This window comes from Pseudorca crassidens, chromosome 2 (assembly GCF_039906515.1).
Source record: "Pseudorca crassidens isolate mPseCra1 chromosome 2, mPseCra1.hap1, whole genome shotgun sequence".
NCBI classification, from domain to species: domain Eukaryota; kingdom Metazoa; phylum Chordata; class Mammalia; order Artiodactyla; family Delphinidae; genus Pseudorca; species Pseudorca crassidens.
The window spans coordinates 81573333-81597120 of NC_090297.1; the positions used below are offsets into that span (position 1 = coordinate 81573333).

The following is a 23788-nucleotide window of genomic DNA, read 5'->3' on the forward strand; positions in this document are numbered from 1 at the left end:
TCTGCATTTAAAAAAAAAGAAAATATTTCAGACGTCTTAGGTTAGTCATCTTATCCTCAGACTAGTTATTTACAGATGGAAGTTGAGATTTTAATCCTCTGTATTAATATTTTCATCTTAATATTGTAAATGGTTTTTAGAGTGAGAGTTTAATGATAAAGAGACCATAAAATTTGTCAGTAATATTTTTTCAGTGTTTTCATTTAGTTTACTTCTAAATGTTTGTGGTAATAGAAACAAAGATAATACAAATAATGTATTATTCCAAATTATTAAAGTAGTAAATCTTTGGTTACCTGAAATTGAATTGCAAATTAAATTTTGTCACAAATTCAAAATTAGGTTAATAAAATTTTCTTTTTGTTTATATTTATATTCAAAATCTTTTTATAAAATAACATTAATTACAGTTATCCCTTGATATCCATAGGGAATTGGTTCCAGGACCCCCTTCAGATACCAAAATCTGAGGATGCTCAAGTCCCTTATATAAAATGTTGTAGTACAGTTGGCCCTTAGTATCTGATTGATTTTCTGCAGTTGGAACCCAGGGATACTGAGGGCCAACTGTACTCTCAAAACATGAGAATTGCTGTATGCTAAGTATATTACAGGCATACCTCAGAGATATTGCGGTTTCAGTTCCAGGCTGCTGCAATAAAACGAATATCACAATACAGAGAATCACGAATTTTTTGGTTTCCCAGTGCATACAAAAGTTATACTTACACTACATTGTAGTCTGTTGTGCACAATAGCATTTTGTCTTTAAAAAGCAATGTGCATACCTTAATTTAAAAATAATACTGTTGCAAAAATGGAGCTGATAGACTTGCTTGAGGCAGGGTTGCCACAAACCTTCAATTTGTAAAAAGACACAGTATCTGTGATGCACAGTAAAGTGAGGTAAATGAAAGGATGTATGATTGTATTGGTTAGTTGAGTACGTTGGAACACTCAAGTCATTTTGAACATCAGTTCTTACTATACATACTATAGATTATATGACAAAGACGTTTGCTCTAGAATTTTAGAGAGTGTATTTTAGAGAGTACATTTTAGAGAGTACAGTTGACTCTTGAAGAACGTGGGGTTAGAGGCACTGACCCTCTGCACCCTGCCCTGTCTGCAGTTCTGCACCTGCAGATCCGACCAACCGCGGTATGGTACTGTAGTATGTATTTAGTGAAAAAAAATCCGTACGTAAGTGGACAATGCAGTTCAAACCCCAGTTGTTCAGGGGTCAACTTTATATCCTTACATACTGAAAGGCAAATTTAACATTTATGTATCATATATTTTGTTCTTTCTTGATTATTATTAGGATTGTTAGAACATATTAGAACACAATGATTATTTTATATCATTTCCTTATGTGATCTTGTTAAACATCTTTGAGACTTGGTGCCTTAATGATTATCACACAGACCGAGTATAGCTATTTGAGAAACTGCTGTTTTGAATTATTTTCTTTGAGATAGTAAAACTATGTAATATAACATTTGACATCCCAAATAAAATTTGCTTAAGATTTTTATATACAATAAGATGTTTAGAATGAGGTTGTATCAGATTGCTTTTGGGAGTTACAATGAGATATTAATACTTTTTAGAATCTGCCTATTATCGTTTGTCTTTGCTTCCTAATGTGATTTGAAATTTCAGTTCTGTAAGGACAACCCACTTTTCTGTTAACTGTGGTCTTAAATTTTAAACATGTAAAGGTTGATAGGAGAGCAGTGTGTTGAGTGCTGCCTCACTTGAAGGATGTAGGGAGAAAAGCATAGGTAAAATTCAAGTGAAATACTATGGCAGAAACAATGTTTTGGCTAGAGAAAATGTAGTATAGTAGAGGTGGTGTAATACTTTTAAGTGAAAATTATAAGAAATCTAGTTAAAAGCAGTACTTGGGGCCTTGCGTTGTATATTAGCATGCAGTGTATACGTTGGTAAACAAATTACTGAAGCTTTTGGCATACTTAAGCCTCGGTGGTGTGGAATTAAATATTGGTAATTGAGGCATGTATTTTACTGAAGGGAAGAATTTTAACTATACATAATAGCATGTATATCTGTACAGAAATATACAACCCTGAAAGTGAAAACATAGTGTGAGATTAGTGTCTGTAGAGGGAGGAACAAAAATGATTATTCTGTTGAAGATATATATTATAAACCTCATGGTCAGATGGAAGATCTAGAACATGATGCTCTTCTTTTTTTTTTTTTTTTTGCGGTACGCGGGCCTCTCACTGTTGTGGCTTCTCTCGCTGCGTCGGCAGCATGTGGGATCTTCCTGCATCGGGGCACGAACCCGTGTCCCCTGTATTGGCAGGCGGACTCTCAACCACTGCGCCACCAGGGAAGCCCGATGATGCTCTTCTAATACAGCTTATTTGATTTACATTATAATATTTGCACTCTTCGTTTTCAAAATATAGAAAGGGAACCCTTGACCGCATTATGCGAGTTGAAATAAACAGTCCTATGCAGAACAGTCCTGGAGTGCGGAAGCAACTTACAGTTAAAATTTCTGGGAACCCACAGAGAATAAGTACCAAAAGAAAAAAGAGAGTTCATTGTGATTTTCAAAAAGTAAAAAGGAGTGGATTTGAGAAATTAGAAACTGTTGTTGAATGTCAGCAAAATTGTAGAGCAGATTTTTCATACATATGGCTTGTGAAGATTTAAAAAGCAACAAGGGGGCTTCCCTGGTGGCACAGTGGTTGAGAGTCCGCCTGCCGATGCAGGGGACACGGGTTCGTGCCCTGGTCCGGGAAGATCCCACATGCTGCGGAGCGGCCAGGCCTGTGAGCCATAGCCGCTGGGCCTGCGCGTCCGGAGCCTGTGCTCCGCAACGGGAGAGGCCACAACAGTGAGAGGCCCGCGTACCGCAAAAAAAAAAAAAAAAAAAAAACAGGCAATAAGAAAAAAATGCCATTAATTTATTAGAATAAACCACGTTAAATACCCTGGTTTCTTTTTTGATATGATTAGCAACACTGTTACGTCAAATACTAATGCGCATGGTGTAGACATAGTATAACTCAGTTTCACATAAGATATCGAAATGTGAACTGGTTAAAATAAAAATTAAAAGGATTTGTAACTAATTGAGTAATAGTAACAAAAGCAGTCAATGGCTTGGAAATATTCTTGAGGGAGATTCTAACGGAGAGCCACAGGGTTCTGTTTTTTTCTCTATCTTCAATTCAAGAAGGATGACAGAATCAAGAGAAAAGACCATCTCAAACACTGAGCTGAAAACAAAATCAAATTAACAACAGTTGTTAAATTTTGCTTTTAGGCTTAAATATGCAAACAACATTATGGAAGAAGCAGCGTATGATGGGGAATACTTGGCTTGATAGCAGTTCATCTAATAAGATTTTAGAGTTGAGGTGGCAGTGGGGGACCAGGAAGAGGATGGAATTATTTAACCAAGCTTAATATGAAATAATCATGTGATGGGGCTGCTTAAAATTTTTAATCTAATCTTATACTTAGCCATGATAGCTATTGTCAAATATTTGAAGAACTGTCTTATAAAAAAGGGAATCCAGGAAGGAAGGTTTTGTTCACCCATGGAATGAGCTCCTTCATTAGGTTTCATTAGTGGTACTATTTAAACCAAGGTTGCATGACTCAGTACTATAAAAGGGATTGAAGTATTAATGAAAACTTGAATTAGATGGACATCTTGGGTCTCTTTCCAACTGTAAAACCTGAGTCCATTATTTCTCCTTTAATAGAAATTTTCTATCACTGGACACTTCAGAAATTACAATAGGAAGGTGTGGTAGGGTTAAGAGGAATGACCACCAAACCAGCTTCCTTCCTTCCTTTCCTTTCCTTTGCCTTTTCCTCTTTTTTTTTTTTTAAGTACCCAATACACTGAGAATGGGCTGTCAGTGAATGTTCAATGAAGGTACTTAATTGTCACTTGGGTTCATGTTCTAGCTCTCTAGCTAACCAGCAGTGTGAATTTAAGCAATTTAACCTTTACATCTGTTGACTAATCTGTAAAATAAAAGTAGATGATTTTATGAGTCTCTTCTATTTCTAATATTCTATTTGACAGATTTGTTTGTTCTTTTTACTTGAAGAAGTTCTGAGCTTCGGGAGTTTCAACTGGTAAAGAAAATTACTAGTAATTTTGAAAGTCAGTGGTGATATTTTGGAAGTTTTTTTTTGTTTTAGTTTTTGTAGCTTTGAGGATGGTCTTTTATAACTTAATTGTTTTTCTGTTGGGCCCTAGTCTTTAAACTTTGAAGAAAAGGCAGAAATGACTCTGAAAGAAACTTTCTGGAACAAAATAGAATATTTTCTAGAATTGAATGTTTAGATTTTAAAGTGGTATGTGATGACAAAAAAATTACTGAGCCATTTTGGGGTTTAGGGCTAACCAAAGTCTATAACTGTTATGAAAATAAAATCCCCAAATTTACATTATTTTTTTAAATTATAGAAATTATTGGTTTGCATTAATATTAGAAGTATTGGGAAATAAAATGGCATATTTCTCCTTACTTTTTATATTCTTTCCTGTTAATATTTATTAGAAGCTTTTATGGTTGATATTAAAGTAATTCTAATGTATTACTACTTTCCCAGGTTATAGAATTAAAATAAATTTAATGATAACTAATAATAAAATCCCATTTTTATTGTATTTTACAGTTTATAGTTCTTGCAGGCATATCATTTGAGCTATACAAATTAGTAAAGCAACTAGTGAAGGATTTATACTCCCTTTTTTATAGGTGAGAAAACAAGCTTTGAAAGGTTAAATGGCCTTAGGTCACATAGCTTGTCAGTGAGGACCTGGAATTAGAATTTAGATCTGACTACTAGTCAGTACACTTTTCTTCTGTATCACATTGCCTCTATCTGGCACCTGTGTAATACTAATTGATGAAATTATAGTGCATTAAATTGTTTCTTGATACTTCACAGCTGGCAGACACACCAAAATCTGAAAGATATGAGCATGTTCTGGAGGCATTAAATGATTACAAGACCATGTAAGTTGATTTATTTTATGTATCCCTATGAGGGAGATATTTAGTAAGAATAAGGAATAATGGCATTAAGAATTGTGGGATTGATTATAGAGTTAGTACATACCATTTTAAACCTTTTAATGTCCTCTTCTCTTTCAGTCAGAGTAAAGCAGTGATTCTCAAAGGCTGGAGAAGGGAAGATCAGTCCTCTGGGAATGGTGGATGGGAGGCATTATCAGTGTCTCAGGGGAATTTGGTCAGTTCAGTTGAAAAAGCATACTCAATAATGACTTGTTTTTATAATTTAATCTACTGAAAGTAAAATAAAATCTTGCTAGCTGGTAGGAATATGCAAAAGATAGGGGGATATAGTATAGAGAATGTGGGTTTTTAAATGATTGAGGTCTTCTGTGGTTTTAAGTTTAGTTATTGCCATCATTTAGAGAATAGTAGTATTAGTTTTTGATAATTAGTAGTATTTTGATAAATAGTAGTATTAGTTTTTGATTTAAGTTTTTGATAATTAAGTTACATTGTTTGATACATTCTTGTATAGATGTTTCCCTTCTTCTTTTTTTACACCAGCATATCTATGTCTCTTAAAAATATTTTCAAAATGCAAGAGAAATAATTTTTTAAATGTATATGCTGGTTCCAACCAACTATTGAATTATAACATTTTTGTTTGTAGCAAGTTGCTTTTTTTGAACTTAGCAACATTTCCTCATTAAAAAATGTTACGATTACAAGTGGCTAGATCTTTAGGCCAGCTCAAAAAGCCACGAGCAGTTACAGTGCTGTAAAAATACTTTATGGGACAATGAATTCTGTAATCCAACTTAGTGTGCTTGAAATACATTTGTTCCTGTTATGGTAGAAATGGGAGCTCCCCTTTCTCAAACCTATATAAAAGTGGAAGAACAATGTAAGCACTTGGTAGTGGTTTTTATGGCCAGGCATGCTCTAGTAGAGCTAAGAGGGTGTTTTAGAATAAGGACCCTAAGGACTTTGGGAAAGGATTAAGGAGCATATTTTTCAGAAACTCAGGCCCACACTGAAATGTCACTTCTCTGCTCCAGGTTATTTCCAATTCCAGATCTGACATGCCAGACACTCCTTTTATTTTCTGGGCCTCTAGGATTGGTCTCCTATTTTCTTTATCAGTGCTTTCACTGATTACTTTCTGGCCAGGGTTTCTTTCCTCACAGATCCACTCTGAAATAGAATTATTCTTTTCCTAAACCTTGTTTGAGATGTTTTTGACAGATGACACTAAAAATATGGAGAAACATATTGGAACTAAAAAGACACCACTCTCTATTCTTCATTCTAACTTTAAAAAGTTAGATGCCATATTTTAAAAAGAAAAATGGACATGTGTTCTTCTCCCTTCTGATACTATTCCTCTCTCCTACTCCCCCATCATATCCTACTATGGACTGGCTCTGGAGCAGATAAGAATCAAAGAAAGCAAGGGGCAAAAAGTCAGTTTTTCTAGTATTGGGTGGATTTCATGTGTAAAGCCTTTATATCTGAAAGTTATAACTTAGGGTCTGCCATGTATATGTGTTCAGTTTTTAAACTTTTAGTTACTTTTTTTTAAAAATTTAGGTTTATGTCTGGGAAAGAAATAAAGAAGAAGAAGCATTTGTTTGGGTTGCGAATTCGTGTTCCTCCTGTGCCACCAAATGTGGCTTTCAAAGCAGAGAAAGAACCTGAAGGAACTTCCCATGAATTTAAAATTAAAGGCAGAAAGGCATCCAAACCTATATCTGATTCAAGGTAAAAGTTGATCTGTGGCTTAGTTTTTCTCGTTAGCTTATTTGTAACTAAAAATGTGTGTTATTTAGTCTCATTAGTATATTTGAAAGTACAAGTGGCAGTGACCCTGATTTGTTTTCCTGTTTATAATTTCTTGCTTGGACAAGGTACAAAGAGTTAATGCTAGATGTTTATTTATTTACGTTTAGATCTAAGGCTTTCCATGAATAGGCCCTATTGATTTTGTTAGCAAACAGCTTAAGTACTGGCCTGTTCATTTGTTTGTTCATTTCTCATTTGTTTGTTCATTCATTCCATTTATCAAGCACCTTACTGTCTAAGTGCTAGAGATATAATAACAAATGAGACTTTCTTTCTGCCCTGATGGGGTTTACATTATAGTGGGGAAGAAAGGTGATAAACAAGTAAAATAATTACAGATCATGCTAGTACCATTTAGGAAATAGCAAACAGATTTAGACTGTACTGGGATGGATAGAGATGTAGGGGTCTACTTTAAGAAGGAGGCTTAAGGAAGGCCTATTTAAGATGGTATTTAAGCTGAAACTTAAAGAATGAGCATGACCTAACAATGTGAAGAACAAAGGGAAGAATATTTCAGGTAGCAAAAGTAAGTGTGAAGCTGTGAGGCATGTTCTAGGAACTCACAGAAGGCTACTGAGGTGTGATTGAGGGCTAGAGAATAGCATCAGGTGCTAGAAACGTTGGGTAGGGCTTGGTCATACAGAGTTTTGTAGGTCTCATAAGGAGTTTGGGTTGTTTTCTGAGAATAATGGGAAGCTATTTAAAGATGTATGCAGATTGAATTATCCTTTAAAAATACTTCTTTGGGTGCTGTTTGGAAAACAGATATCAGTAGAGGTAAGAATAGAAGCAAGAAAAAATTGACTCGTTCACTTTTCTAGGTGAGAGATAAATAATGGTTGCTTATGTAGGTGTAGGTGGTAGCAGTCAAACAGAAAATAGATTCAAGATCTCCACTGGAGGCAGAATTTGCTGGCTTTGCTAATGAATTAAATTTCTGAAAGGAAGGGAGAAATTAAGTTACACAATGCCCAGATATCTGGCTTGAGCAACTAGTGGATGGTGTAACTTACCAAGATCTGGAAGAACAGATTTTGGCAAGGTGAATAAAGCATTCTTCTGTTTCATACTCATTGAGTTTGAGATTCTTATGAGGAATATCTAAGTGGTGATGATGTTAGATATAGGCCGTTGGGTGTGTAAATCAGGAGCTCAGGAGAGGTCAGGACACATGATAATAAATTTTGAAGCTGATTTATAAAGCCATGAGAATAGAGAGAGAGGGGAAGAGAAGAGAATGTGGCCCAGAATAATGTCCTGCTATCTTTTAGAGTTTTGAAAGAAGTGAAGTAAATGAAGGAGACTAGCAGAAAGCAATCAGTGAAATAGGAGGAAACCAGGAAAGTTTGATGTCATGAAAACCAAGTGAAGGAGAGTATTTCAAGAAAGATGTGGGTGTATTAAACTACTGAATGTTGTTGCAGAGAGGCAGGTTAAGATGAGAGAAAAATGTTCATTGGATTAGGTAACATTCTGTTATTAGTGACCTTGACAAAAACAAGTCTGCTTGAGTGGTAAAGGTAGAAGTCAGATGGGAGTGGGTCAGTGTGATCGAATCCAGCACTGCCCAATTTACGTGTCAAAACTGGGCTTTTCCTACAATAAGGGACATGGGCGGATTCAAAATGATGATGATGATGATAATAAAGGAAAAGGGGAAAAAAAGGAAATAATCTTTAAAAATTCTGAAAGAGAAGGAAGAAAGTGGAAAAGGGTATGTATCATCAGCTCTCAGAAGTAGTTTTACTGTACTGTAAAGGGAACAGAAGCTGAATCAATTGATGTTTTTTTTTTTAATAGATAGAAGATAATTGTAACTTGTTTTTGTGTGTCAGTGGAGAAGAGAGTGGTATAGGAGAGGGGGAGGAAACTGAAGATATTGTAAAGTCTTTGAGAAGCCAAAAGGGACAGGATTTAGAGCCTAAATGTGGGAGTAGCCTTTGATAGGAGGACTTACACCCTTCTGTTGAAATGGGGTGTAAAAGGCAAAGATGGGTACAAATGCTGGTTCTGTTTTAGATTTAGCATTTGGAAGATGACTAAAGTTATTGCTTGGTAACTTCTGTTTTCTCAGTGAAATGATGAGGGAAAGATAGCTGAGAGGGAAATTTAAGGAGCAAATACAAGCTATGAGATAATTATCTTGGAGAATAAGAAAATGTAATTACAGAGGGTTGACAGTGCTTTATATCCGTTTGAGTTGGTAATTAAGTAGATACTACTTTAAGGGTTTGTTTTTTCTTAAGGAAAGAATACTTATTCCTATCACTTTCAATTTTTTTTTTTTTTTTTTTTTTTTTTTTTTTTTTTTGCGGTACGCGGGCCTCTCACTGTCGTGGCCTCTCCCGTTGCAGAGCACAGGCTCCCGACGCGCAGACCCAGCGGCCATGGCTCACAGGCCCAGCCGCTCCGCGGCATGTATCACTTTCAAATTTTATCATTAATCTTTTGCTAACAATTGCTTATATTATGAATTAGAAAAAAGATTTCCACAATCTTTCTCATTCCTATCATGATTTTGATAGGACACTTCGTCTGTGGTAGCTATAAGGTTTTCTTTTGATGCCACCAGGTAATGGTTTAACTTTCTCTAAAGGTATTCTCAGTTTCTTCTGGGACCTATGTATGAATTGGACTAAAGTGTACTTTCTTTAGTCCAGGGGTCCTTTATAAATGTTAATGGTGATCATCTTTCCAAAAAACAAAAACAAAAAAATGTATACCCCATCCATCTTATCCTTGAAACTTTTGATTATAGTTCTAGTTATGCTTCTCTACTTTCTCCTTCCTTGTATTTCCACTTTTATTTTCCCCAACCTTAGTTTGGTGTGTGGAGGGATAGTCTTTCCTAGTTTTCTCCAGTCACCTCTTTCTAGCCTATTATATAATATTGTTCCTTTACCTTGTTTTTAAGTTGAATGTTCCTGGATAATGTTCTTATAGCACTTAAACCATTTTATTATCCTGCTTGTATACACATTTGTCACCTTCAAACTATATTGTGAACCCTTAGCACAGGGAATGTCTTTGTATTCCTATTGTTAGTATCCCCTTTATATGGAGATGTTTGTTGCATAAATGAAATGGATGTTCTGTGTATTGATATTTGCCATTCTTCCCTTCTATTAATTAGAGATGTTCTTGACCTATTGCTTTTTTCCCCTTCCTATTGCTTGATATTTGCCTTTGTGTCTCAAAAATGGTTTTCTTGATCTTTCTAATTTTGTCCTTGAATGACTCCCCTGCCCAGTATGAAGGATTCCTTCTTCCTTTACATTCTCCCACCCCGGGCTTCATTCTCTTTCTGATTAGCATCATTTAGGAACCCACAGGATGTCCCTGTTTATACCTACTCTGTTTTAACATAGATACTTCCTGGCTCCATGAGGTTAACTACTAAATTTGTAATCACTTTTAGTATAGTAAATTCTTGAAACATCCCCCAAGTACCTACATAGTAACAACCTAAATGAAATAATTGAACTTTAAGGAGTTTTTGAATCTTCCATCTAATATGGTAGTATTTTTTTGTTTCATTTTGTGTTTTTTAAAAAAAATTTTAGGTGGTATGTATTTTTCAGAATTGTATTAGAGAACTTTTTTCTTAAACCTTTTGTATATAAATATCTCTTAAGAAGTATTTAAATTAGAATGTATTATCTATGAACTTGACTAAACTTGTAGATTTAACTTTGTTGTTTTTATATTACCATTAATGTCAAAATATAAGTATAATCTAATTATCACATAAGTAGAGCTATGATAGTGTATATTGTCCATTGTCTTTTTGTTTTCTTTGTGCAGAGGTTAAATACATAAATGGTTTTATGTTTCAGGGAAGTAAGCAATGGCATAGAAAAAAAAGGAAAGAAAAAGTCTGTAGGTCGTCCACCTGGCCCATATACAAGAAAAATGATTCAGAAGACTGCTGAGCCACCTTTGGTAAGAGGATATATTGGCATATGTTCTCAGAGAGGAAGTCTACTTGAAATTACTGAGAAACTAATATCTTTACTTTAGAAACCATGCTTTAGGTGTGTTTTTTTATTTTCCAGGATAAGGAATCAATTTCAGAGAATCCTACTTTGGATTTACCTTGTTCTATAGGGTAAATAGAAAGTTATTTTCTCCTACCTTAGGAATTTTCTTTTGGGGGGGAAATTAATATTTCTACTGTTATGTAATATAGTCGTTATACCATTTAAATTCTTTTGTCTCAGGAGAACTGAGGGAACTGCACATTCATCCAATACCTCAGATGTGGATTTCACGGGTGCTTCCAGTGCAAAAGAAACTACCTCGTCTAGTATTTCCAGGCATTATGGGTAGATATTTTATGTTCTTATCCTTGACTAATTTTCCTGTAGACGTTTTCTTTGTAAAGTGGTTATTAAATAAATTTTTAGCAATTGAAAGTGTTACAAGTTTGTCTTTCAGCTTTTGAGAAGCAATCTATATGTTGATTCCTTAGGTTGTTGATATTCATCTGAATATTTTTGCTTTTCAGAGCACAGACATTAAAATTTTCACATTTGTCAGGAATTTTGCTATGTACACAGAGAAGAGGTATCCTGGTGTTTATAGGTGTGCTGTTTTCTGTGAGACCTTTTTATGCTTCTAATATACAAGTGTGGATATTTTTTTTAATAAGTTGGAATCAGGAACACAGATCCTTTTATTAATAAAAGGATTTTAAACTCAGGATTTTATCAATAGTAGACTTCCCCTCTAATATTTTATTTAACCTAACTCTTCAGAAGGGCAACATTTTCCTGAAGTTTGATGTATCAGGTAAGAAAAGTTTAGTTTACTTGGGGCCAGAGCTATGAGCTTCTAGGTTTTATACTTCCTCTTGTTTAATTTTTGTTCACAATTCAAAAACTGCTTTTGTAAATTATATAAAATTCTAAGTATTTAAAGGCTTAAAATGTAACTCATTTTTAAATGAATTGTGAATAATAATAATGTGAGCTTTTTTTTTTTTTTTTTTGCCTCTTGCCAAGCATTGTGTTAAGCTTACATACTTTTTTTTTTGGTACATCGTCTTATTTAATTCTTAAAACAATCTTTTGAGTTGTTCCCATTTTATAGATAAGAAAACTGAGACTTAGGAGGTTTTTGTAACAAGCCCAAGATGGCATGTTTATTAGCAAGTATACAGAGCTGGGATTTTAACTTTGGCAGTATGATTATAAAATCTTTGAATTTAGCTGTTATGCTATATTTTATTTTATTTTATTTTATTTTTTTAATTTTTTTTTGGCGATACGAGGACCTCTCACCGCTGTGGCCTCTCCCGCCACAGAGCACAGGCTCCAGATGCTCAGGCCCAGCGGCCATGGCTCACGGGCCCAGCCACTCCGCGGCATGCGGGATCCCCCCGGACCGGGCACAAACCCGCATCCCCTGCATCAGCAGGCGGACCCTCAACCACTGTGCCACCAGGGAAGCCCCTGTTATGCTATATTTTGACTTTATTTTATAAAATCATTATATTTCTGAACTCAAAGATTGTCTAGTTCAACCCCTTCACTTAATCTCTTCACTTAAGAGAACACAGAGGATAAGAGATTTAAATTTGGCCGATATCATATTGAGCTAGACCCAAGGTACCCTGACATCTAGTTTAGGCTTATTTCTTACTTAACAGTAGGCCTAGAATTAGTAACGAAGAGAATCTTTATACTAGTTCTGCCATCTGTTTAAGCACATGGAAAGGTGTCTTGTATGTAGTAGGTGCTTATTAAATGTTTCTTGAATTGAATGAATAAATGAATGAATGAATGAACTGTCTTCTTTTTAATGATAAAAACGTTGACAAGACCTGACTTACAAATCCTCTTGGTAAGAATTTGCCTCGTTGGCCTCATAAATCAAAAATTTCCTCTGATTCTTTTAAGCTTAATAGTACATAGTTAAGGAAGAAAAGCTCTTCAAAGGTCAGCCTCAAGAAGGTGATTGAATTTAATGAAGGCGAGTGATAATCCATTTTATATAGCATTTGTTGTTTTGATTTGGCTGATTTTTATGTCAGCAAGTGTAGACAATTGTGGCCTTGTTTGTTCTATAGATTATCTGACTCCAGAAAAAGAACTCGTACAGGAAGATCTTGGCCTGCTGCAATACCACATTTACGGAGGAGAAGGGGTCGTCTTCCAAGAAGAGCACTCCAGACTCAGAACTCAGAAATTGTAAAGGATGATGAAGGCAAAGAAGATTACCAATTTGATGAACTCAACACAGAGATTTTGAATAACTTAGCAGATCAGGAGTTACAACTCAATCATCTAAAAAACTCCATTACCAGTTATTTTGGTGCTGCAGGTAGAATAGCATGTGGTGAAAAATACCGAGTATTGGCTCGTCGGGTGACACTTGATGGAAAGGTGCAGTATCTTGTGGAATGGGAAGGAGCAACTGCATCCTGACTGTAGGACTGAACATTATGTTCACTGCACTCTCATTTTCTGTAGGTACAGTTCAAAGCCCTAAAGGAGTCTGGCTTTTACTATCTTTCTTAAAAAAAAAAAAGGTAAAAAAAAAGTCACTTAAGGAGATAATACTAGCCTTAACATGTACTTGTCAATGTTATGGATATTGTCATAAAAAGATATCTTTTAAAAATCAGAACAGAGACTTAATTTTTTAAATCTTAAGATTTGTAGAATGTTTCTAGAATAGGATATTAAAAATGATTCAAACCGATGCATGGTGTTAGATAATTTTTCTAATTATTCCATTGAGTCAGTTTTTGTGGTTAGTGGTTATCAGAGCAAACTTATCATGTAGATAGATAGCACAAGTATTTGGAGAAACATTGTCTGTTTTGTTACCAAAATGTTGGAAAAAATTTATTTCAATACCTTTTAGAATTCATAAAGTGCAGTGTATATAATGCCTACTAAAAGACTGTAAAATATTGAAATTTTCTTTCAAAGTGTAAAAAATATATTGAGCCTGTAAATTGCTCTGTGACTAGACTTCATTGTCGTCTTAATATATTCTTTGCATGTGCATATATATACACACGTGTGTATATATATGTGTGTGATTGATTATGTGACCTATGCAATACAAATTATGGGAATGGGCAGCTTTGGAGTATATATCCCATAATTCTTTTTTCAGGAATAGTTGCAGTATTTACACAGCAGCATTTCTTCTCAGGCTTTTATTGGGTGCTGTTGCTTGCTATGTATGAAGAGAAATGTGTCAGACAAGTTTAGTGTGTTCTGAAGAAGGGTGTGAACAACAGTGTTCATGGGCTTTTTCGAATGCTTTTCACTTTCAGTCCTTGTAACTCAGCTGTTCAGTACCTAAAACAAATTCAAATAGTATGAATATTATCTCCTACTAGAAGTAACGTTTTCAAGTTTTCATGGCACATTATGATTGTAAATGTCTCTCAGTTTTAACAGTAAGTCTATAGGAGTCCCGTGAAGATTCCTGAAATGTCTGTAGTAACTGTTAGTCATGTTGAATAAGTGTAGTATGAACAAAGTATTTTATTGCACAGGGTTAACAAACAGTATGTTGCCTGCAGAGACAACTGCTGTTTTATTACAACATTACCTCTTGTTTTTATACAGCATACCAAGATTTAAATTGATAACTTTATTTTACATGTGTTAAAAAAAAAAAAAGAAAAACAAGTTTCTTTTAGCACCAGTGTTAGAGCTGTCTTCTGTTCCTTTTTGTTTTGTTTTGTTTGTTTGTTTTCTTTTTTAGCCAAAGAGTAAACAGAAGAATATTCTTATTTTGGTGGCTATTCATTTTACTCTTAAAAGTGATTGGTGGATTTTAGCCTAAAATTTGGAGAATTTGCCACCAAAATGAAAAATATGTAAAGTGTAGTGATTACAGAGCGGTTAAAAATGTGGGTTAGTACTTATTTATTCCATTGATTGATTATTTGACTGTTTATAAGAAAGTTGCTTTATTTCTTTAAGCATCTTCAAAAGATGACCTTTTCTTGTCACATTATAGCCAAAAGAAGCAGAGAACTTCGTAGTCCTGCATTTGGTTCCTGGTTGGCCAGGTATAAATGAGCTTTACAAAAGTGCAAATTAAGAACTGTCACTTCTGTTTACCTCCACCAAAACTTGATTTTCCCCTAGCTATTAATTTAAAGTTGCCTTTCCTGCAGCTGCAATATTTTGAATAACACACAGAGTTTGTGTTGATTTTGAATGTTTGTTTATATCTAGGGGTAATGGAAAATGTAAATCCCGTGTAACCTTATTCACTCCACGTGTATCATATTATTTCATTTTTCCCAAAGTCCTTTAATTCTAACTGAACACCAGCAGTATTTTTAGTAATTCTTTCTTTAGCATACTTGGAAGATGATTTATTAAGCTGAACTGTCTTTAGACGTAATTATTGTGAATGTTTGTTTTATTTTATCATGGTGGTTCACATGGCTCTGATGTTCAGTTTGTATTTTTGGAATTGCTTTACTTAGATTAAAACAGACCAACATTAAATGTGTGTATTTTTTAAAGAGCTAATGAGTTTTGCTTCTGTATTTGCCTGAAAATACACACTGGTGCAGTAGATGACGGCTTTTATTTAGCCAGGGAGACAAGGAGTTCTAGTTCCATTGTAAATATGTTCATTTGAATTAATCTTTATAAAACTTTGCTTTCATTTCCCACTTGTCCCCCAAATAAATATTAATAATTATTGAATGTTCATCTTAAATGATCCTGTAAAGAAGTAAACTATGTTTAGCAGCTTGTACACTTTATACTTGAAAGACAATATATCTTCCTGTATCTACCCTGTCCCCAAACTTCAAAAAAATTCAGACTTTTCAACTGTGTTTTCTTTTCTTCTTAAGGATATACAAGGTGTCAGGGTTCATGTAAAAGGATTTCCTTTTTTTTTTTCCCCTGAAAAGCTTTGCCCCAGGCTACAGAAAGAAAAGATGTGAAAATAATATACCTTATTCATTTTAATTCCATTTTTATTCAAAACAAATATATTTTATAAATACACTCATAGTCATGGGTAAATATGGATTCTTAGGCCTTTAGGTGATCAAACTAGATCAGAATATGAGCTATCAGAGTTATTCTATAGATTCTAATGTGGGAGTGATGAAGACAGATCTTGCTGGATATATTTTGTTACTAAATGTTTAACAGAAGTGAATGTTCACTGATATGTGAGTTGAGGGTATTTTTCCATGTTTTATTTTGCAAGGTATGTTTGGTTTCTATTGTGTATGTATTAAGATTTCTGTTAGTGTTGGTGTAGAACTAATTCTGTGTTTTGGGCTACTTGATTGAGTTTTTATTAGGTACTATTAAGTTTTGGTTGGAACCTGATCTGACTTGTATAGTTATAGCAGACTTTTATAATCTGGTTCTAGAGTTGTTTGAATGAGAATGTAATGGCAAAGGAAGATGTCTGTACAACGTTGGGAAATAGTAAAAATGCCTTCTTTGCGTGGGCAAGTTTTCCTTTTTAATTATATTTGAGTACCTCTATGAATATACTCCCAAAAGTCTCCTTCAGTTTCTTTTGTGGCAGTTGATCAGTCATGTTCTTTCCTCAGGGAAATAAAAACTTGACAGTTAAATGTGAAGTGAGAACTTTATCATGGGATTCTTTTATAATTAGTAGCAATTAAGAAACTAGATATCTGTCTGATATAAATTTGGAGGTGGGAGACGTTGTGAAAGCAAACTGGCTCACTAAATAACAAGTAGATGGGAGCAAGTAACTTTTAAGTCGTAATATCAAAATATCTTGGAGCAATAACTAGATCAAAATATTATGCTCTCTTTATATTTAAAATTAGAATAAGGCTGCAAATTAACCAGCTCACTTATTTTCTCCCCTTACCTCACTTCTACCCAACAAAATCCCTCTTTGCTTTTTTTATTTGGTCTCGCTATGTGGCATGTGGGATCTTAGTTCCCCAATTGGGAGCAGAGGTGGAGTATTAACCAGTGGACCACCAGGGAGTGGTGGTTTTTGCTCTTAACCCTTGCATTTTCTCTTTGTTGGAGATGATGCATAGATGCTTAGTAATAACTCCTCACTTTTGCAGTATCTTCAAGGAATGTGATTTCTCGTTCAAGAAAGTTTTCCACTGGATTTAAGCAAGCAAACAAATGAATAAAACCTTCATAGATGACAAGATGTACTTACTGCATAAAGTAAAACTATATCCTGTTTAAAATCATAAATTTAATTTCTGTTCCTTTTATTTACCGAAAGGTTTTGATTCTTTTTCTTCCCCCTATCCTATAACATGCTTTCCCAGTGGGGGGGAATATGGGCACAAATTGGTTTATGGCATAGGGAGGGGGGGCCAAAAAAGTCTGAGATAATGGTTTGTGGCCCTCCAGAGCTCACTCAGCTCTACCTGACAAAAATCTTATTCCTTAGTATTGAGTTACTTTCGTTGACTTTTCTTGAATATCACAAGAGCAGCACTGACATTGAGTTAAAGGAACATACACAAAATAATTTTAAGATCAGTGCTGTGAAACCGTGGCAAATGTATAGCTATGTTCTGGAGGACTTTGATTGTTCAGTCTTGAACTCACATTGTCAGAGGTGGGTCTGCACATGTGTATTGGCTTCTACTAACTCCCTTGTGATGTCATTTATGTTTGATCCTAAGTGCTTTTGTGTGTGACCTGAGCTTGGAGAATTAAATAAAGCTAGTTTATATTTTGTTATTTAGTTTTCAAGGTTATTTAACCCATCACTAACTGTGTTAGGTACTGAAAAGAAAAAAATGTTGACAATATCTGAATGAATATCTAGCAGCTAGTTAAAAGTAATTTTTTTCTATTAAGCAGAGGTTCAAAGTTAGCTCACCAAAAAAATTGTTTTAAGAAATTAAGTTTTTCAAATGTTTTACTTTTGTTGGAGAAATACCACGTTTGAATTTTTAAATATTTACATGCTGTTATGTGTTTATAAAAATTGCACATATAATTTTAGAATCAATTTATATAAGTAAATAAATTACATTGAAAGTTACTCAAAATGAAGTTATAATAGCAGCATCCAGTATTAATAATATTGTACATACTTAGTGAAGGATTAGAATTTCCTATACAGAATTAGTGGAATGTAAGGAAATTTTTCCTGTACAGAATTTGAGACAAAAACAAGATTTTGTGAGAATTTGGGTCCCCTTTGAAAATATGTAAAACTTGCTTAGATATCCCTGAAGTTAAACTTCCTTGAGTAGACATGGAAGTTTAAGGAAATGAAGCTTTTTGGAGAGACTTTTGGGAGGGAAAGCCTATTGGTTCATTTAAGATGGAGGCACAGTTTTGGTTCCTGTTATTCCTATATTGCCAAATCTCTTCTAGAACCCAAGAGCATATCTGTAACGGTTCCATTGCTTTTTTTTCCCTTTGGTGTTACAATTTTGCATAACCATGTATCTTAGACTTTCTATGCTTTTCTTACCTCTGGATATAAATTTTCCAATGAAGAATTATGCCATTAGAAACCCATTCTTTTTTTTTTTTAACATCTTTATTGGAGTATAATTGCTTTACAATGGTGTTTTAGTTTGTGCTTTATAACAGAGTGAATCAGCTGTATGTATACATATATCCCCATATCTCCTCTCTCTTGCATCTCCCTTCCACCCTCCCTATCCCACCCTTCTAGGTGGACACAAAGCACCAAGCTGATCTCCCTGTGCTATGCAGCTGCTTCGCACTAGCTATCTGTTTTACATTTGGTAGTGTATATATGTCCCTGCCACTCTCTCACTTCATCCCAGCTTCCCCTTCCCCCTCCCCGTGTCCTCAAGTCCATTCTCTACGTCTGTGTCTTTATTCATGTCCTGCCCCTAGGTTCTTCAGAACCATTTTTTTTTTTTTTTAGATTCCATATACATATGTTAGCATACAGTATTCGTTTTTCTCTTTCTGACTTACTTCACTCTGTATGACAGTCTCTAGGTCCATCCACCTCACTACAAATAACTCAGTTTCATTTCTTTTTATGGCTGAGTAATATTCCATTGTATATATGTGCCACATCTTCTTTATCCATTCATCTGTCGATGGACACTTAGGTTGCTTCCATGTCCTGGCTATTGTAAATAGAGCTGCAATGAACATTGTGGTACATGACTCTTTTTGAATTCTGGTTTTCTCAGGGTATATGCCCAGTAGTGGGATTTCTGGGTTGTATGGTGGTTCTATTGTTAGTTAGAAACCCATTCTTGATACCTCTTTATAAACCACTTTTAAACCTTTTTAAACCTCTTTATAAGCAACTTTTAAACCATTAAAGACCAGAAACATTTAAAATGCAACTTTATTGAAGATTTTTCTAGTTATGAAGTACTTCACGTTTTTAAAAACACTATTCTTAGCATGCTAACCTTTTCCTAATTACTGAGAGATTGTGAACGTTCATTTATTGTATGTTGCTGTAATATGGTGCTATTCTCAGGGATCCAGATGTGGTTAAGGGAATCTAGTCCTTACTCTTTTTTTTCTTTTAAAATTTATTTATTTATTTATTTATTTATTTATGGCTGTGTTTGGGTCTTTGTTGCTGCGTGCGGGCTTTCTCTAGTTGAGGCGAGCAGGGGCTACTCTTCGTTGCGGTGCGCGGGCTTCTCATTGCGGTGGCTTCTCTTGTTGCGGAGCATAGGCTCTAGGTGCGCGGGCTTCAGTAGTTGTAGCACATGGGCTCAGTAGTTGTGGCTCGTGGGCTCTAGAGCTCGGGCTCAGTAGTTGTAGTGCACGGGCTTACTTGCTCTGCGGCATGTGAGATCTTCCCGGACCAGGGCTCAAACCTGTGTCCCCTACATTGGCAGGCAGATTCTTTACCACTGTGCCACCAGGGAAGCCCTAGCCCTTACTCTTAATGACGTAGCCTAGGTGGTGCTTTTATATTTGTCTACTTTTCACATATCTTTTGTGTCAGTCCCCATGTTAATAATCCATGTGTATTCACAGTGTGTTGAGCAGCTTTCTCCCTTTCCGTTCTCTCCCATCTAGCTTCTAAACGTTTTTAATTTACAGTAGACTGGGAAGAATTTAAGCGAAGTTTTCTGGAACAAATAGATAACCACTTAAGTAAAAATTTAAACCTTTTCTTACCCACAGTTCTGATCTTCAGATTCTTGAGTAATGGCTCAAGAGTGATTTTCTAATGAGAACCTGCTGTATAGCACAGGGACCTCTATTTCACTTCACTGTACAGTAGAAACTAACACAACATTGTAAAACAACTATACCCCAATGAAAAAAAATAATTAATTAAAAAAGTGATTTCCTTTGAGAAAAAGTAAATGTCTTTCTTATGTTTGTTCATTACTCAAAACGAGTTTTTTTTTGTTTTTTACTATTTAACATTTTATTGATTGAAACGTTTATGATCATAAGTTGCATCAGGTTTTCTATTATCAAACACAATGAAGATAGTTTTCCAACTGTCATTGAATAATTGAACATAGAAAATAAAAATCTTTCATTTGCAGGTACTTAGAGTTGGAAAAATTCTTCATTCTGTATTCCATCTTGTGTGACATACAAGGCTTTGTCTGTTCATCTAGGAATTTAAAGGCCTAATTGAGAAGACTCTAATTGGTTGTAGAATCCATGGCAAAATAGGGTTGCAATAGAAGCCATATATTCCTATGTAGCTGAGGCAGAGCCAGCAACCACTATAATGATGAAATTTCAAAATTTCCACTATTTTCTAGCTTTTCATTGTGGAAAATGCATTTATTGGAGTAAGTTTGGCCATTGGTTGTAAGATTGGATCCATTTCTCTGGTGCAAAAATGTAATTTATCTGTATACATTACAGTATGGCATTTTGCACATGTCTTCTGAAGATGCAAAAGCAGTTTCAGAATGAGGAAATGCCAAGGCAATGATGAAAATAACTTTGATCTATGATGAGAAGAGAGACATTTTATCACGTCTTTTTAAGACCAAGGAAGTGTCATTGTTCTTGAGATGAAGGCTTCACCTGGCACCTTAGTCCTATTCCATATCCTTGTTTTGGTCATCTGACTCTTCACAATAGTTCCTTGGAGATAGCTGAGAGGCTGTATCCTGGACTTCAGTCCTCAGTAGGTCCACCGAATAAAAGATAATTCTCAACTTTTAGGTTGTGCACTTTTTTTTTCAATCAACATCCTTGTTTTGAGTAATGAACAAGTTTTTGTTTTTCATGCTTCCTATTTTAGGAGATTGTTTGAAATCTCGACTCCTGGATAAGTGAGCTAAGACTGTAATATAGGCTAGAGTAGGTTGATTATTTTGTGGCTCTCTGATTGATCTCAGTTTGTCTTAAGATTGACCTCAGTTTGTCTTAAGATAGTAAAAACTGCATACACCCCTCCCCCCCCAAAAAAATCAGTGAACTTGTTATAGATATGCTCTTGGGTTCTGGAGGAGATTTGGTGATAAAGGGCTGCAGGAATCCAAACTGTTCCTCCATAAAATTAGATGAGCCAATAGGCTTTTCCTTTCCAACAAGGTGTTAAGAGTTGGCTCATGCCATCTGTGCATTATGGGAAAGAGAAAATACGTTTTTTGTCTAGTTTGGACTTGTCATATAAGAACAGTATTATTTTAGAGAATAGCAAATTGACGGTGGTGTTATTACATGAACATATTTAATAGTCACAAAAGTAGTCTAAAGGAATAGAGAGGAGATAGTATTTCAGTCAGAGCAATAATTCCATACTAATCCTCATGACTTTATAGGTTAAATGAATACAAGAATTGAATAGTAGTAATTTAACTTTTTACTACTTTAAAGGCTGAAATTGTGTGATCGCAATTAAACTTTAAAATGTCAAGCTTCAGAGGATCACAATTTCTAAGAAAATAGTTGTTTTACTAAATTTATGTAATTGTATGTCAGCTAAATTTAGTTTGTTTTATTTTCTTGGTTAAATAAGTCAGGAAAATGTGTAAAATTAAGTTACCTATGCTGTTTATTGCCTTTATGTGGAAGGTATAATTTAAAATGTCTCAGTAGGGTCAAACTCTTGATTTTTTTGAAATAATTTTTAAAAATTTGAAAATATTAAAAAAAATGTTTGTACTTAAAAAGTAGTACTTAATGTAAGACTCAGTGTTTTAAAATATAATTTACGTTTATTTGGGGGCCCTTTCTAGAAAAACTATGTGTGTTGTTAGCCTTGTTATAATAAAATTTTATCTGCTAATTGAAAATGCCAGTGTCATAGATAAGCAGATTAACAAAGTATGCAATTACTTATATTTTGAATTTGATGGCTTTGTTATTGTTTTAGGATTATTGAAATCAGTTTTGTGTTACTTAAGCACACTCTGACTTAGAAAAGCAAAAGTTAGATAACTTAGAAACATGATATAAGTGTTAAAATATTGACCCATACCTAATATTGTTACATTGAAATTTTGAACCTTCACCATTAAGAACATTAAGATTTATATTGTAATGAAAATAACCTCATAAAACTTCATCTATTCATCATGATTATTATATTGAGAATTGGGATGAATTTTTTAAATTATAGTATACGTAGGTATAACTTTGGTTTTACATCTTTTAAAATTGTGTACTTTTAACATAAGACATTTCATATTGAGAGGTTGCCCTAAACTCAGTTTAAGGTAAGCCACTGCTTATCAACCATGTCATAAGTTTAGGTAAAATACAGTTTTAGTTAAATAAAATTCAAAACCTGTTTATTTCTTAAGAACTTCATTATTGCGCTTATTTTTGAAGATAAAAAATTTATTTTTCTGGATGTTTAAAAAACTATATATATTGGTTTCCTAGAGCTGCCATAAAAAATTACCACAAACTTGGGCTTCCCTGGTGGCGCAGTGGTTGGGAGTCCGCCTGCCGGTACAGGGGACGCGGGTTCGTGCCCCGGTCCGGGAAGATCCCACATGCCGCGGAGCGGCTGGGCCCGTGAGCCATGGCCGCTGAGCCTGTGCGTCCGGAACCTGTGCTCCACAACGGGAGAGGCCACAACGGGGAGAGGCCCGCGTAACGCCAAAAAAAAAAAAAAAAATTACCACAAACTTGGCATAAAACAAAAGCCATTTATCTCTCATGGTTCTAGAGGTTAGAAGTCTGAACTCAAGGTGGTGACAAGGTTGGTTCTTTCTGGAACCTCTGATGGAGAATCTATTCTATGCCTTTCTCTTAGCTTCTGGTAGGCAGCAGTCCTTGACATTCCTTGGCTGTACACATAGCATTCCAGTTAATGCCTTCAATTTATACAACCTTAGTCTGTATCAAATCTCCCTGTCCTTTCTCTTATAAAGACACCAGTAATTGGATTAAGGCCCCACACCAAATCCAAGATGATCTTATCTCAAGATCCTTAACTTAAATACACCTACAAAGCCCTGTTTCCAAATAAGTTCACATTCATAAGTACTTGAAGTTCAGACTTCTATCTTCTGGGGGACTCAATTCAACCTACTTCAGTATTATTGCAGGATATTTTTGTATGCCTCAGTTCCTGAAAATGGTTTTTCAAACCATTTTGCATTATTGTTTATTTAAATGCAGCAATTATATTTTGAATACCTGTGAGTTGCTTGTAAGAGAAAAATGAAATATTAGGAGTCCTGCTCTGAATTCTTAAATTATGGAGGATGCAAACATAAATAGAACTAAATTTGAGTTGAAATAGATTAGGTACTATGGAATATTGGTACAGAGTTCCATAGGAAGAGTAAATCTAAGAGAGGCATTAGGGAAGGACTTACTGAAGGGAATCTCATTTGAACTTGGCTCTGAAGGATGATGGGATTTTTTAAAAATTTATTTTGTTCAAGTATAGTTGGTTTACAACGTTGTGTTAATTTCTGCTGTAAAGTGATTCAGTTATACATATATATTCTTTTTCATATTCTTTTCCATTAGGGTTTATTACAGGATACTGAATATAGTTCCCAG

At 34.7% G+C, this 23788-nt stretch overlaps 1 protein-coding gene across 6 annotated transcripts in view; it reads left to right on the forward strand.

Annotated features, from left to right (window-relative positions):
• The window catches only part of MTF2 (metal response element binding transcription factor 2), an 88063-nt gene extending 70497 nt beyond the window's left edge, over positions 1 to 17566 (forward strand). For 5 of the 6 annotated variants that reach the window (XM_067726914.1, XM_067726913.1, XM_067726911.1 and 2 more), the window contains 7 exons: positions 4957 to 5024; positions 6615 to 6785; positions 9224 to 9283; positions 10706 to 10811; positions 10925 to 10977; positions 11090 to 11194; positions 12940 to 17566. In XM_067726914.1, coding sequence (XP_067583015.1) covers positions 4957 to 5024; positions 6615 to 6785; positions 9224 to 9283; positions 10706 to 10811; positions 10925 to 10977; positions 11090 to 11194; positions 12940 to 13297 — 921 coding nt within the window. In that variant the 3' untranslated portion in view covers positions 13298 to 17566. The remainder of the gene's footprint in view (positions 1 to 4956; positions 5025 to 6614; positions 6786 to 9223; positions 9284 to 10705; positions 10812 to 10924; positions 10978 to 11089; positions 11195 to 12939) is intronic. The other variant, XM_067726910.1, reaches the window with a different exon arrangement.
• The last annotated feature ends 6222 nt before the right edge of the window (positions 17567 to 23788 follow it).